We start from the raw sequence: 13,065 nt of genomic DNA on the forward strand, positions 1-13,065 counted from the left end.
GAAAAAAATACACACAAGTTCAGCACTACTTAACAAATTCAACAAATGAATATTCATTTATCAAATACTCAAAACATCTGAATGTCTGAAAAAGTTCAGATTCAGCATTTTTTTTTATGTTATCAAACAGACCCTAAGTTGTTGATAACTAAAATACTACTGTTGATGTGCTATAAGCGAGGGGAACAAAAGAAGTGCAATGCTTTCTCAAATTGGCAACTTATAAAATAGTGCTGGCATGTTAGAGCAGCAGAGCGCTATTGCAATTTCTAAATTTTTTAAACAAAGTCAGCACAATACCTTTTCCTTTTTTTTTTTTTGTAATTTTTGGAACCTCTAACTCAGCGCACGAGAGACCCTAAGAAGGGCTTCTTAGCCATTGTGTCAAAAACGACAATAGACGAAATTAATTTTTTGGAAGGTAGGGACCGGAAAATCTGGAATAAACTTAAGCGTGCTCCAAGAGCAAGCATTGAACCAGGTTAGGAAGCGCGGATCGCATACAGCAATGTGCAGAATTACACAAGCATCTCTTTTGGGAAAGAACAAAAATCGGCAGTAGACGATCAAGATTTACAACGAACGAGGCTGGCAGTTACAATTCTTGACTTCAAAATATGATGTGGCGCAAAAGGTCCCGTCTATTCTACACCCAGCCGCGTACGATCCACGCCGCGAAAATATAAACGCCGTCGTTTTAATTTCTTTTCTCTTTCATCGTCCGAGTGAAAAAAGTTCATCCGAGAACCGAGATAGATCTCTGATGCGTATAATCTCAGGTGCGGTTCATATTTCCTCCTGCTGACTGTTCCTCCTGCATTGCGTTCTTTAGATCCCCCCACCCTTCTTTTTTTCTCCTCTTGGTTTCAAGATATCAAAAGTTTGGATATTGAACAGATTGAAATTTTTCAGACTGGTGTATCTCTGGAATTCAGGTGTTTCCTGCCTCAGTAGCTGACGTTCTTAGGTGTATCAATGGCGTCGACAAGTAACAGTCAGAGCAGTATTCAAGATGACGATGATCAAGAAGAAGAGGCACTTCTTTCTGTCTTTCTTTATCTATTTCTTTCTTACCATAAAACCAAACGGTTAAATTTGCTACTTAATGTAGTAGTGCAGTAATTTTTTTTTTTGGGTGATTTTGTGAAATTGAAGTATTAGTGGCTGGCGATATTCATATTGAGCACACCTGAACTTAAACTACCAATTTTCTTCCTATACACTGAGAATGAATTACTTCTTTACAGGCATTGCCCGTTTATGAAAATTTTTTCCCCATTTTGTTGAATCCCTGAGCTAGAGAGATATATACTTTTCTTTGGTTAAATTTCTGCAGATTGAGCATTTTGATGACTTTACTCTAGCCTCCTCGTGGGAAAGGTAGCCTTTATCAGCTATTGGTGATCGACTCTTCACCTGCTTCAACTCTTGTTAATTTAATATCTTGCTCGTTGCTTACATTTATCTGGAGCTTAAATTATGTGTTGGAAATGATGTGTTTTAGACTAATTTTGGGTGAACGTTGCAGGTTTATATCTGAAATAGAGGCTGTATGTCGGCAATGGTTGGCTACTGGTCCCAAAAATTTGGTGGTATGATTCTTATCACCTTTTTGACAAAGCTGTTCCCATGAATTACATTTATGTAATTTAGTCATGATCATCAAATCAACTGAGATTTCTCGTGTTTGTCATATTGAGGATCAACTATCATTTATCAGCTAAACATTGGAAACTATTCAAGACAGAGAGTTAGGCTGCAAAATCACATTCTCAAAGAAGATACTGCAGGCTCAAAGAAAATCTCTTTTTATTGTCTTCTTTTGTTTATTTTAAATGTTTTGGGACAATTCAACTTACAACAATCATCCTTTTACTAATTTGCTTGTTACCATGTCCGAGTTAGGAAACAAGTAGTTATTGGTTCTCAGGAAGTGTTTTCTCTCTGCTGGTACAGTCTAATTTTTGTTTATCTGTCTTTATCTGCAGAATGACTAATAGAAACTTTTTCATTTTTTAAATTCAATCATATGATCCTTTTCAATTACAAATTTAGGGGCTTTCTGATTGCATTATAATTTTGGACCTCCATTTCTCTTGCCTTTCAATAATAGAAAAAAGATGCAGTTTGTTTGGATTTCTCCAAGAACATATATAAGGTCAGATCAGAGTTGAAATATGCTATGAAGAACTACAGCATGGAATACTATTTTGAACCCTTTAATGATGGTAAGAATTATGACTTTCCCATGAAGTTTAGTTTCAGCTCACAAGCAGAACCTATTTCGAGCTTTTCCTAAAGTTGGAATTATTTCAGGAAAAGTTGCAGACTGGATTTCTACATCGCATGATCTGCAGCAATCTTTTGGGGTGAAAGACTTTCTGGTCTGTCTGTCTGTCTCTCTCTCTCTCCCCCAGTAATGTTTCTAAACTGCTGGTTTTTTCCTCTAAACATAAGTGCTTCACATTTGACCCTGTGTTTTCTACAGGTGATTGCTCCTCAAAGTGCTAGTGGTGTAGTTCTTGATGCACCAGAGGCTAGCAAGCTCTTAAGTGCAGTTTCAATAGCTATGTCAAACTCTTCCAGGTGTCTTTCCTGTAAAATTCTTTGTCTTCTATGACTATTATGAACAATGTTTTGGAGTCTTTCCTGCTTTTTTGGCTTACATCTGAATGTTGTTGTTGAAATAATCTGACATGATAAAGGGGTAATCCTCATGCAAACTTTATAGAAAATATTAGAATTGGGTAACCATACATATCTAAGAATTATGGTTAAAAAAACAACTATTCTGTGACCTAAGGATAGATGGACCTTAAAGCTTCAAATTGCTCTTTTGACTTAGTTGAAGTACTGCCACTGAAGAGCTATTTTTGGGACTATGCTTGTAGTAGACTTTGTTCTTTGTAGTAGGCTGTCAGATTTAGCAGAAAAGTAGTAAAGGACTTGCTTGAACATTACCAATAAGACAAGCTACCATCCATCACATGAACTTTTTGTAGCTTAAAATTGCACAAAATTGGAAAAATTTACAGTTAAAGCAGAGCAAGATTAGTTGGCTTTAGCAATTTGGAGATATGAATCAATTTAAACATAGGATTCTCCTTGATGCAGTATCTGATATTTTTGACGTGGATTACTACAGCAAGTGCAAGAATGTCTTTGAAAAAGAATAGTGCAATATTCCTCTGTAATCTTAAGAAGGCTCCAAGCTGGTGTCCTGGTATAAAATCTAGTTGCTGGCGTTTGTACAAGATTCCTTTCCTCAGTTTGTTGATGATTTTTTCCTTTTCTTTTTTTAATGTTTGTTTCACTGATGTTGGCATTTAATGGTTAGTCATATGCTAACCAAATTAAGGAACATAGTGTAAAAGGCTTGATATAAGACTATACATTAAAGTTGCAGTTGCCTTAATTTTATGCAGCTTGTGGCCAGCATTTGTTCCTGTACATGATCCTTCTCGTAGAGCTTACATTGGAATTCAGAATATGGGAACCATTTTTACTAGAAGATTTGAGGCAGACCGCATTGGTAGCCAAGTCCCAATAAAGCTTATGCATTTGGAGGGTTTGTACGAACTTTTTGTTTCTAAATTTGTAAGTTTTTCTATGGTCAGATGTTATGCTGGTATTTTCTAATATGAGAAGTTAGTTCTTCTATTGCTTTATTAAGAAGTTGCAGCCCAAGGGCATACATGGTACATTGTCTTTGATCTGTTGGCTGTAATCTTCTTTTTACTATTCTTTCTCTATTCCTGTACCCTTTTACTATTCTTTCTCTATTCCTGTATAGAAAGAAGAAATTGTTCAAAAATTTGTCATGCCAATTGTTTGATATTATTTTTTGTTGCATGAAGCGTCATTTTTGCTTCTAAGAGAGCCACCTCTTTCTACACACCTGCCATATAAATTCCAAAAGTTTCCTTTGATCATCTTCTTCATCTCTCTCTCTCTCTCTCGCGCGCTGTTTGCTATCTTCCTTTTCTGTTTAGACTTCATCATCTGTATTGGCATCATTTGTTTTTTAATGTGTTTAGCAAAAGCTTACGTTCCAGCATCAGTTTTTGGATGTTTAACCTATATATATACCATGTGTTCTCCATCCTGAAGGCGTATTCAACTGTGGACTTGTCAATGCATCTTTTCAAAGTCCATTTTAGGATGAAGCTAACCTACAGAACCCTTCCCACTGATGATGACCCTGAAGTACAGCAGGAATCTGAATTCCTGGAATCTGGCGGGCATTCTGAATTTGAGACTCATAACAAAATACAGTGGGATGATGATTGTCCTTGGAGTGAGTGGTATTCTGCAGAAGATCCTGTAAAAGGTGAACCTTCTATTATGAATATTTATTTAATTTTGTTGCTATTTTTAGCTAGTCGTGCTAAAAAGTTGAGAATATTTAATTACTCTAAACCAAGTCAATATTTACCAGCTACTGTCAGATTTACTTGCTATGTGATCAAATGAATGCAATGTGCAATTGTCTTGTGGCCCAGGACGCTTGGTAGGTGATTGCATTAATTGTTTGACTGTTATTGTGTTTCTCAAGACGATGGGAATCTCCAATAAAAATATGGAGCAGAAATCATAAGAGAATAGTTTTCTTTCTTTTTTGCTCTAGCTAGTTTTCTCATTTAAGCTGATTTTGCTTGGTGCACAGGACTGGAGCTCCTTGCTATATGGTCTGAGAGAACAGTTGATAGTTCTCTAGATATGGCTGAACTGGAAAACGCTTCACCTCTTGAAGCTGACAAATGGTTCATATTTCCAAATTTGTCTCCTCACCTGTAAGAACTTACACAATAGATGACATTTGCAACATTTTGGTTCATTTTTAACTCAAACTTATTAGAACCCTTCACAATTTTAGGTTTAGTGTACAGGACTTCTTTCTATTTGTCTCTTTTAAAGGGTTCAATATCATCTTTTTTCTGCTATTCTACTATTTTGAAATTAAAATTTTACTGATATGGATTAAAGTTTGACTTAAAACCTTGTTATCAACAAATATATGTTCTGCAGAGAGAGTTCTGATGGAAGCACCATAGGATTTGCTTCACAATTGCGCCTACTGGTTAACGCATTGGATTCGTCCTTGGGGGCTCAATTTATGGAGGATTTTGTTTCAGGTCTCAAAAACTTATATGCTGTTGTTAGTTATGTTGAAGGAGGAATTGATTTATGTCTTACATCTGAATTTACATATGTTTTACATATTTCTTTCTGTACTTTGCTGGACAATGTTGAAGATATACAGTTAATTTCTTTTTTCACTTTTTAGCAGTTGAAAATTCAGGCTCTGACAATATGAAGTCTTCAGCTGTTATACCTCCGCCCACAGTTCTTGATCGTGTGCTCAAAGATCTCTTTCATGAGGGTATGTATTTTTGTCTTTTTGCCAGCCTTTGGCAGCATTTTTGTGGGACAGCTATTCTAAGGTGGATCTAACAAAATCTGACTTGCTTTTTTGGGCAACTCGCTATGTTGAGGTCTTCATGGTTATCTCTCTATCTCTTATTTAATATATCCTTTGAGAGATTGCTAAACAATTTTATTTTACATTTAGTTGTTGAAGGTGAAGCCATGTAAAAGGAATGGGTAATGGGGTTTGTCTCATTTTACATTTAATTGTTTTTGAGAGATATATCCTTCAACTGGTTAACCACTATCTGAATATGAAATAAAAAAAAAATTGAATGCTAGCAAAGAGAAGTATGTTTTTTAACTATAACGGCTGGGAAGGCCAAGGTTAGCAACAATCAAGAAAATTGGTCAACTCCATTTTTTGACAATTTAAGTTACATTTTATAGTCTTTGACAAGGGACTTTATCCACCTTTTCTTTCTTTTCTCTTTAGTCTTAGAAAGCTGGGGTAACAAGACAACTTGCTGTCATTTTGGTGGGTCTCATGTTTATATGCATCCAGTGGAGTTTAATGAACTTCCATTATATGTTTGTAGATTTTTTGCTTATTCTAGTGTGAATTTTATCTTTAAAGTTGTCTGCATATGCACTTAAAGGTTTCTATAATATCTATCTTGAATTGTTCATTGCGCAGATGCAGAAGTAAAACTTGATTTTGCTGATGCTGAGAATAAGAACTCTCGAGCTATTAAAGGAGCCCCCCTTGAATCTCTTTTTGCACAATTTTGTTTACATGCCCTCTGGTTTGGCAACTGCAATATACGTGGTATAATGTGTTTACATTAGTTCTTTTAAGATGTAACCTTTTCAAATGTTGTTGTCGTCTTCCTCTATTCCTTTCCATCTTAACTCTCTTTCTTCACTGTACTTTGATGGTTTTTACTATTAGCCATTGCTGTACTCTGGATTGAGTTTGTTCGAGAAATTCGTTGGTGTTGGGAAGAGTCACAGCCACTGCCACGAATGCCAACCAATGGCACAGTTGATCTGTCTACCTGTTTGATCTACCAGAAGTTACACATGGTTGGTTCGATTAATTTAGATGCTTTACAAACAGATAAGGAATAACCAATCATTTCCCCTATAATCTGATTGGTTTTGATAACCATTTGAATTTGTTTCCATTTTAATCCTCCAATAGGCAACCATGGTAGCATTGTCTTCTTCAGTGTAATATTGTCCTAAGGATCTCTGAGACACTGAAGTGCATGTGGATTTATTTTCTCCTTCCTTTCATAATCTTAGCAGACCTTGCTGAATCATCTTACTAAATTGTTAATCATGATATTAGCTTGCAATATGCATTGAGAAGAAGCATCAAGAGAACAAAGAACATCCAGATGTTGGGGACAAGAAAACTTCTCCTTACATTGAGGTACAATGATTCCCTTGTTTCCCTAATTTTTTCTTTTTATCATGATTTCTAAAGCATTTGACATCTTTAAAGCAACCCCGCTTCAAGCTTCTTAACTTTCTTTTCTGACTGAAATGCAGGGCAAAGCTCAGATTACTAAACAGTCATCTTCTTTACTTGAAGTGACTGAGGATTCTAGCGGAGAACGTGACAGGTAAAACCAAGTGGGAACTCCTATCTTATTGGCTTCCCAGCTGACCTTGTTGAGGACTAGAGTTCTTCGGACATTTACTTATAATTTTGTCATTTTTTGGTAGTCTTCTCAACATTAGAAGCTCCGAATTTTTGGTTTTGGAGTTTTTTCACCATTGCTAGAACTATTATACTTGATTATTTTGCTCATCATCATACTTTTCCGTTTAAAAAGAAACAAAACAAAAAATATTGCTGTAGTCTTGTAATGATTCTGTTGCAAGGTATTGTTGTTATGCCAAAGACACACACTAGGGATGCTGGGTTTTTTCCCCTGGGTTACATGGTAAATTTGCCATTTTTTTAAATTGATGCTTATCATGATGGAAGTAGACTTAAATTCTGGTGTGTTACAATTTCCATATGTGCGAAGCATTTTTATTCTACTTTTCAATATGTGCTCTTTATGAGGAATGCATATTTTATCTTATATAATTAAATGAGAAGTCAAACATGCTACATGAAGCTCCTGGGATTTCAAAGTTATTAGTGTCCTGATAGCATTCCCTTGTCTGCAAGAAACTGTTGAGATCAAGTCATACCTTGCTAACAGAACATTGGTCATTTCCTTAGTTTCATGGATTATAGATCCATTATCAAATAAGCACATATTAAAATGGATGTAATGGCGTGCTGACTTAAATATGAGTTAGTAGGTAAAGTAAGGGCGTCATAGAGAGCATTAACAACTATCTTTTTGAATATTAATTTAAGAATTGAAAGGAATGTCATGCTTACTCATCAATCATAGTTTTGAAATTGTTGCACTATAGGCAAGGGAGCTAGATATCATAAAATTTTTTGTACACTATGGTCTTTAAGATTGTTAAATGCTTGTCAATCTTGAGGTTCTAGATCTTTCTTGTATTGATGTTTTGGGTTTATTTCCCTCAATTAATATGATGCTAGACATCATTGACTTGAAGAAATGCTAGATATATCTCAAAGGAGAGATAATGTTTCATTCTTTTGGTTGCCGAGCCAATAAAGTATGATGACTAGTCTAAAAAGTTTGCCCTTCTGTATGAATAGTCTTAGGTCCTACTTTTGGCAAATGAAAGTGAATCGTAGATTTAGCTGTAATGGTCTCTCAGAGCAACTACATTTTAAGTTGTCTAGTCAGTCTAATATGGTCTTAGTCTTGTATAAGTTATGCCTCGTCATGTTTAGTTATGGTTGTTCTGCATTTTCAATTTAGTTTCCTTGGTTTTGGTGTTCCCTTTTACCGTTCCATTGTTTAATAGCACTTTTGTTTGCTTGGCTTGCTCAGCTCCCTTTCACTCTTTCAATATAAGTAAAAAAAATATATGTATATACTGTCTGAAGAGTGAGAAAAAGAGTAATTGATCTGACTTTTTCAACACATACAGCTTAGATTAACTTTGATGCTGATACTTGCAGCACTTAGATCTGCTTGCAGCACCTGAATTTAATCCAGTAATTCATAATTATCGTGCAGCCTAACAGCTAGAAATGATTTGGGAAGCCATGGAGTTGCTACATCTTTGTCCAATTCTGAGCAACAGAATTTTGCAAGCCCTACTGACACAAAGTTGTCAGAATACATCAGGATGGGATCAGCTGGCGTTGTGGGGTCCACGATGCTTTTGAATTCATGCCAGCAAATGCATGCTCCCTTCACCCAGGTTTATTCGATTTAAGTGGTTTTCTTTGTCCTATTTGCATTTCACTTTCCATCTTCTCTCTTGTAGATACTAATGCTGAAGCTATCATAGGATCCACCTCTTATGACAGAAGACATGCACGAAGAACGACTCAAAGCAGTTGAAGCATTTGGCGATTCATTTGTAAGCTTGAAATTCTCTTATTTAGAACTTTGTTTCCTCAAACTATCCTCGCACTTGCATGAGATGGAATTTCTGTGTGAACTTGAATTATTATTAGCATTATGGGGATGAAAAAGGAATTCTACTTTCAGTAGATAGGTAACACTTATGGCATTTATTATTTGTTGTTTGGATACTTTGTCCTCTTTTGACTTTGTCTGTAGGCACAGATTACAGATGATAGGTACCTGGAAGTCCTCTTATGAATTGATATGTCCATGTACGTTTTTTAAACAGAAGAAAGGGGGGAAAATCAAATTCCAACTGAATATACAGTGTCTTACCTGTCATGAATAATATCAAGCTAAATAAGTCTGTTTGCCTAATGTTCAATATTTTGTGGCTGATAATAATATATTGTAAATGGTATCCCTTGATATGTCTAGAAAATATTGATACTTACAGATCCTAATAATATACTTCGATGAAGATTTTTAAGCAATTCTACTTTTGTTGAACAAGTCACCAATAACCTTGTTTCTGTTATGCTAATTTTGTGTAGTTCTGAAACTTTATTTCATATTCAATTACATCATCTTTTATAATATGCTTATGTTCTTGTTGCATGGTTAAGAATGTGTAAAATTAGAAAAAAATATTTGCATAACAAATCATTGTTGCGTTTTGATTACAGAGCTTTTCTGCTCAACTGGAGAAGGAAATCTTGTCTTCAGGTAATAAAGACACTATAGTTTCATTCTGCTTTCTGAGCACTTCAGTTGGTCAAATTGTTTTGCATCTCAATAAAGAGAATTTGGAGAGATGGTAATTTTCTCAATCACTTGGAAAAACAAGGTTACTTTTTTCACTAGCAGGAAAAAGAGTGAACAGTAAAAAGAATTATGAAGCATTTAGGTGTTTCCATATAGTGATGTGGCTACAGGATTTTGGCTTTTGGTGGGTTGTAAAATTTTTGGAGGCATTTTGGAACTTTAAATGCTGAAAGAATAGTTGATAGCTTGTTAGAATGTCATCTCAATCTTCGAGTTCTCTTTCCAAGTTGTGGTTTGTTTTAAAAACAACAAACATAAGCTTCTATTTGCTGGAATAATCCTGTACATACATTGCTGCTGTGTGATGTTAACTGCACTTTATATCTCTTCCACTATGTGATTCTGAAATTTCTTGATCAGCATGTGAATATTTAAAGTTGGTGTTTCATCATTATTTTACCATTCAACCAGTGCTATATGTTATCATTCTTCACACAATTTGGTGCTATGAGGCTATTCTTAAATGGTTTTGTCCTGGGTGTTTGAGTAACATCTCGTTGGCAAAGAAGTTCATATCCTTGTTCTTTCTAAAGTATTTTAGCAAGTGGCATGTCTTCTCGTCATGCTGTAATTAATTGATCTTTTGAATAGCTTCAGAATGGTAACTTACTCTTGAACATTATCAGAAGCAATGAAAATTACAGTCACAGTGAGAGACGAATGGCCAAGTTAGATGACTTATTCTTGGAGTCTGCTGTATAGATTGGAAGTCATGGTACATCTTGTGGATTTATACTTTCTGAGTTGATTTCTTTCTACAATCTGAACCAGACATGTCAGCATTTAAAGCTGCGAATCCTGATGCTGTCTTTGAAGATTTCATCCGATGGCATTCACCTAGAGATTGGGAAAATGATGATAATGGGGAGCTTGCAGTTTCTCAAGCTAAAGCAGGTGAAGTTTCAAAGAATGAGTGGCCTCCTAGAGGAAGACTTTCAGAGAGAATGTCTGACCATGGGAGTTCATGGCGAAAGATTTGGAATGAAGCCCCTTCATTGCCCGCTTTTAAGCAAAAGCCACTTCTGGATCCAAACAGAGAAGGGGAAAAGGTATCTTTGAATTAATGATCAGATGTCATACTCCATGCATGTAGCATGTGTTAAAACTACATTTCTGCTCTGTGGACTAGTCTGATCATCTCTGACTTGCTGGAACCCAGCTGATTTTTCAATTTCATAAATCTCAATGATGCAATTTCATGATGATTGGTTGTATGCCTGGTCAATTGGAAGCAACATTTACTGGGTAGTGTTCATATTTGTCTATGCTACAAGAGCTCCAATTGAGCTTGAACTAAGGTTTTTTTTATTTCCACATGTCAGTGCAACTAGGATAATATAGAGTTAAGGCAGTTATCTCTTGCATAGTTTTATTTGGAAATGCAATAAATATGTGGAAAAGAAAGGTTTCTGTGAATAAGGAGATTCTCTTGAAGCCAAGGTCCTGTAACTCCTCCAAGAAAGTTGTTTTCTTTGTTTACCTAAGCATCTAGCACTTCACCAGTCAGATTTGTCTAAAACAAGAGGCTGTTACCATTTTAAAGAACACAAGAACAGAAAATTTCCTTGTTTCACCTCGTGGTGTAGGATCATGATGCTCAACTGTTTCTTTGTCAACAGAACATGAGAGAGAGCATTGTATTTTTTGGATGCTCCTTTCCTGAGACAACGTGATTTTTTTATTTGTTGAGGATTTCTTTAATTGTTGAGAAGCTATCATCTTTCTTGAACTCAGGTTCTTCATTATCTGGAGACCATGCGTCCACACCAATTACTGGAACAAATGGTTTGTACTGCTTTCAGAGCAGCAGCTGACACACTAAATCGGACTGCATTTGGGGGCTTAAAGCTGATGACATCCAAATTAGGGCAACTTTGCCTTACCATGGCTTCTACATTGAAATCTTTGCAGAGTATGCTTGTTTCTGTGCAAAGTCTATGCCTGTTTTTAGTAAATTTGATATGTGCAAAGCCTATGTCCTAACATTACTTATTGCAGGAAATAGCTTATCTGTTGACAGTGAGATTATTGAAGACCTGACACGGCTATGTGTCATTTTTGAACACGTTGAGAAGTTACTGACCGTAGCAGCTTCACTTCATCGCAAGTTCTTACAAGCACCACGGCTATCGGAAGCAATTTTCAGTGACTTCTACAACTTTTACCTTCCAAAAATGGGAACGGGTTCTGGGAGCCATGATATAGACAAGGTAAATTTCTTTGGAGCCTCTCTTTTCTCACACAAGCTTTTTAAACAGGTTTAATTCTAAGATAAGTCTTTGGAATAAAATTTACTACTGCAATTGCTTCTCTCAGGTCATATGCCTTTATTATTTCTCTTCTTCTATTACTCTTGAATATGAGATTTTAGTTAACGATTCTTAGCTATGCTTATTTGCCCCATCAAATTGGCCTTTGTGCAGTCCTTGGTAGTATCAAACTTTCTTAGTTGCATTACCACAATGCTGACGCTAACACCCACTAACCTTTATAGCTCCTCTTCCTTCCTACTTTTTCCCTTACCTTTATCTCCTACTTTGTGCCATCCATCATCTCTGATCCTGAATTTTGCCATCATGTAGTCGCAGGAGTTCACTAAGAAGCAACAAATAATGGCACGGGAGAAGGAAGTGGTCGCAAGCATGTTTACTCCGCCAACTGCCAATCAGTCTTGGAGGAAGGTATTAAGCCTGGGAAATCTTCTCAATGGCCATGAGCCAATTTTGAGGGAAATAATATTTTCCAAGCGTGATCATGTTAGCGGAGGTTATTATGCTGGCAGCTATGCTGGGGGATATCCACAGGAGATAGAAACCTATCGGATGTATTTATGTGGCACCTCTAATGATCTCAGGGTTGCACTAGCCGTTGCATCATGTGACTGATATGTAACTGCAGATTCCGCCTTGACAGTGAGTGTAGTTATAGTATTCTTCGGTACCAGGCATGTAAATACCATTCTTTGGTGCTGTGTATGTATTTATATTCATTCTAAATGTTATGATAGGTAATTTCAAAAATATAAAGAAAATGTGAGGAGATATATTTTAACCAAATCCCTCCTGGTGCAGGCTTCTAACAAGAAAAAACAAAGAAATAGCAGTCTTGGTGCGTAGTAATTGAAATTTCGCATTCTTTTGGTGCGTTATCAATGCATGATTCTTCAGATCTCAAGGCTCACTACAAGATTGAACGTAGGAGGAGGAGTGATGGTCAATTATGGGTGTAGTTGAACAGTGTGTAGGTGTCAGCAGCCTCCAAATGCTCCCCCTATCGGTTCAAAAGAATTGCCTTCTTTGGATATGGAGGAGGATCAATATGTACAAATAAGAATGCTAGAGAGAGGATCAACGGTGACTGACAAATTTGGACGTGCTCATCGGTAAGATAGAGTACGTACTCGTCAGAA

At 36.2% G+C, this 13,065-nt stretch overlaps 1 protein-coding gene across 7 annotated transcripts; it reads left to right on the forward strand.

Moving 5' to 3' along the window:
* The first annotated feature begins 471 nt into the window (after window positions 1-471).
* Window positions 472-12,712, forward strand: LOC113730918 (uncharacterized). Of its 7 annotated transcripts, none has more exons than XM_072079704.1 (23): window positions 472-779; window positions 936-1,035; window positions 1,337-1,380; window positions 1,529-1,592; window positions 2,114-2,228; window positions 2,317-2,384; window positions 2,489-2,586; window positions 3,426-3,597; window positions 4,111-4,330; window positions 4,667-4,793; window positions 5,029-5,135; window positions 5,288-5,383; window positions 6,065-6,196; window positions 6,320-6,453; window positions 6,722-6,805; window positions 6,925-6,998; window positions 8,496-8,682; window positions 8,773-8,844; window positions 9,518-9,557; window positions 10,428-10,705; window positions 11,391-11,568; window positions 11,655-11,866; window positions 12,239-12,712. In XM_072079704.1, the coding sequence occupies exons 2-23, from the start codon at window positions 976-978 to the stop codon at window positions 12,539-12,541; spliced, it is 2,865 nt and encodes a 954-aa protein (XP_071935805.1). In that variant the 5' UTR covers window positions 472-779; window positions 936-975; the 3' UTR covers window positions 12,542-12,712. The 7 variants fall into 7 exon arrangements, with proteins under 7 accessions (XP_071935805.1, XP_071935814.1, XP_071935823.1 ...); XM_072079713.1 differs by having other exon boundaries at window positions 475-779; window positions 913-1,035; window positions 5,291-5,383; XM_072079690.1 differs by having other exon boundaries at window positions 639-779; window positions 913-1,035.
* Window positions 12,713-13,065: the final 353 nt, after the last annotated feature.

The sequence above is a fragment of the Coffea arabica genome, chromosome 1c (assembly GCF_036785885.1).
Source record: "Coffea arabica cultivar ET-39 chromosome 1c, Coffea Arabica ET-39 HiFi, whole genome shotgun sequence".
Classification (NCBI taxonomy): Eukaryota; Viridiplantae; Streptophyta; class Magnoliopsida; order Gentianales; family Rubiaceae; genus Coffea; species Coffea arabica.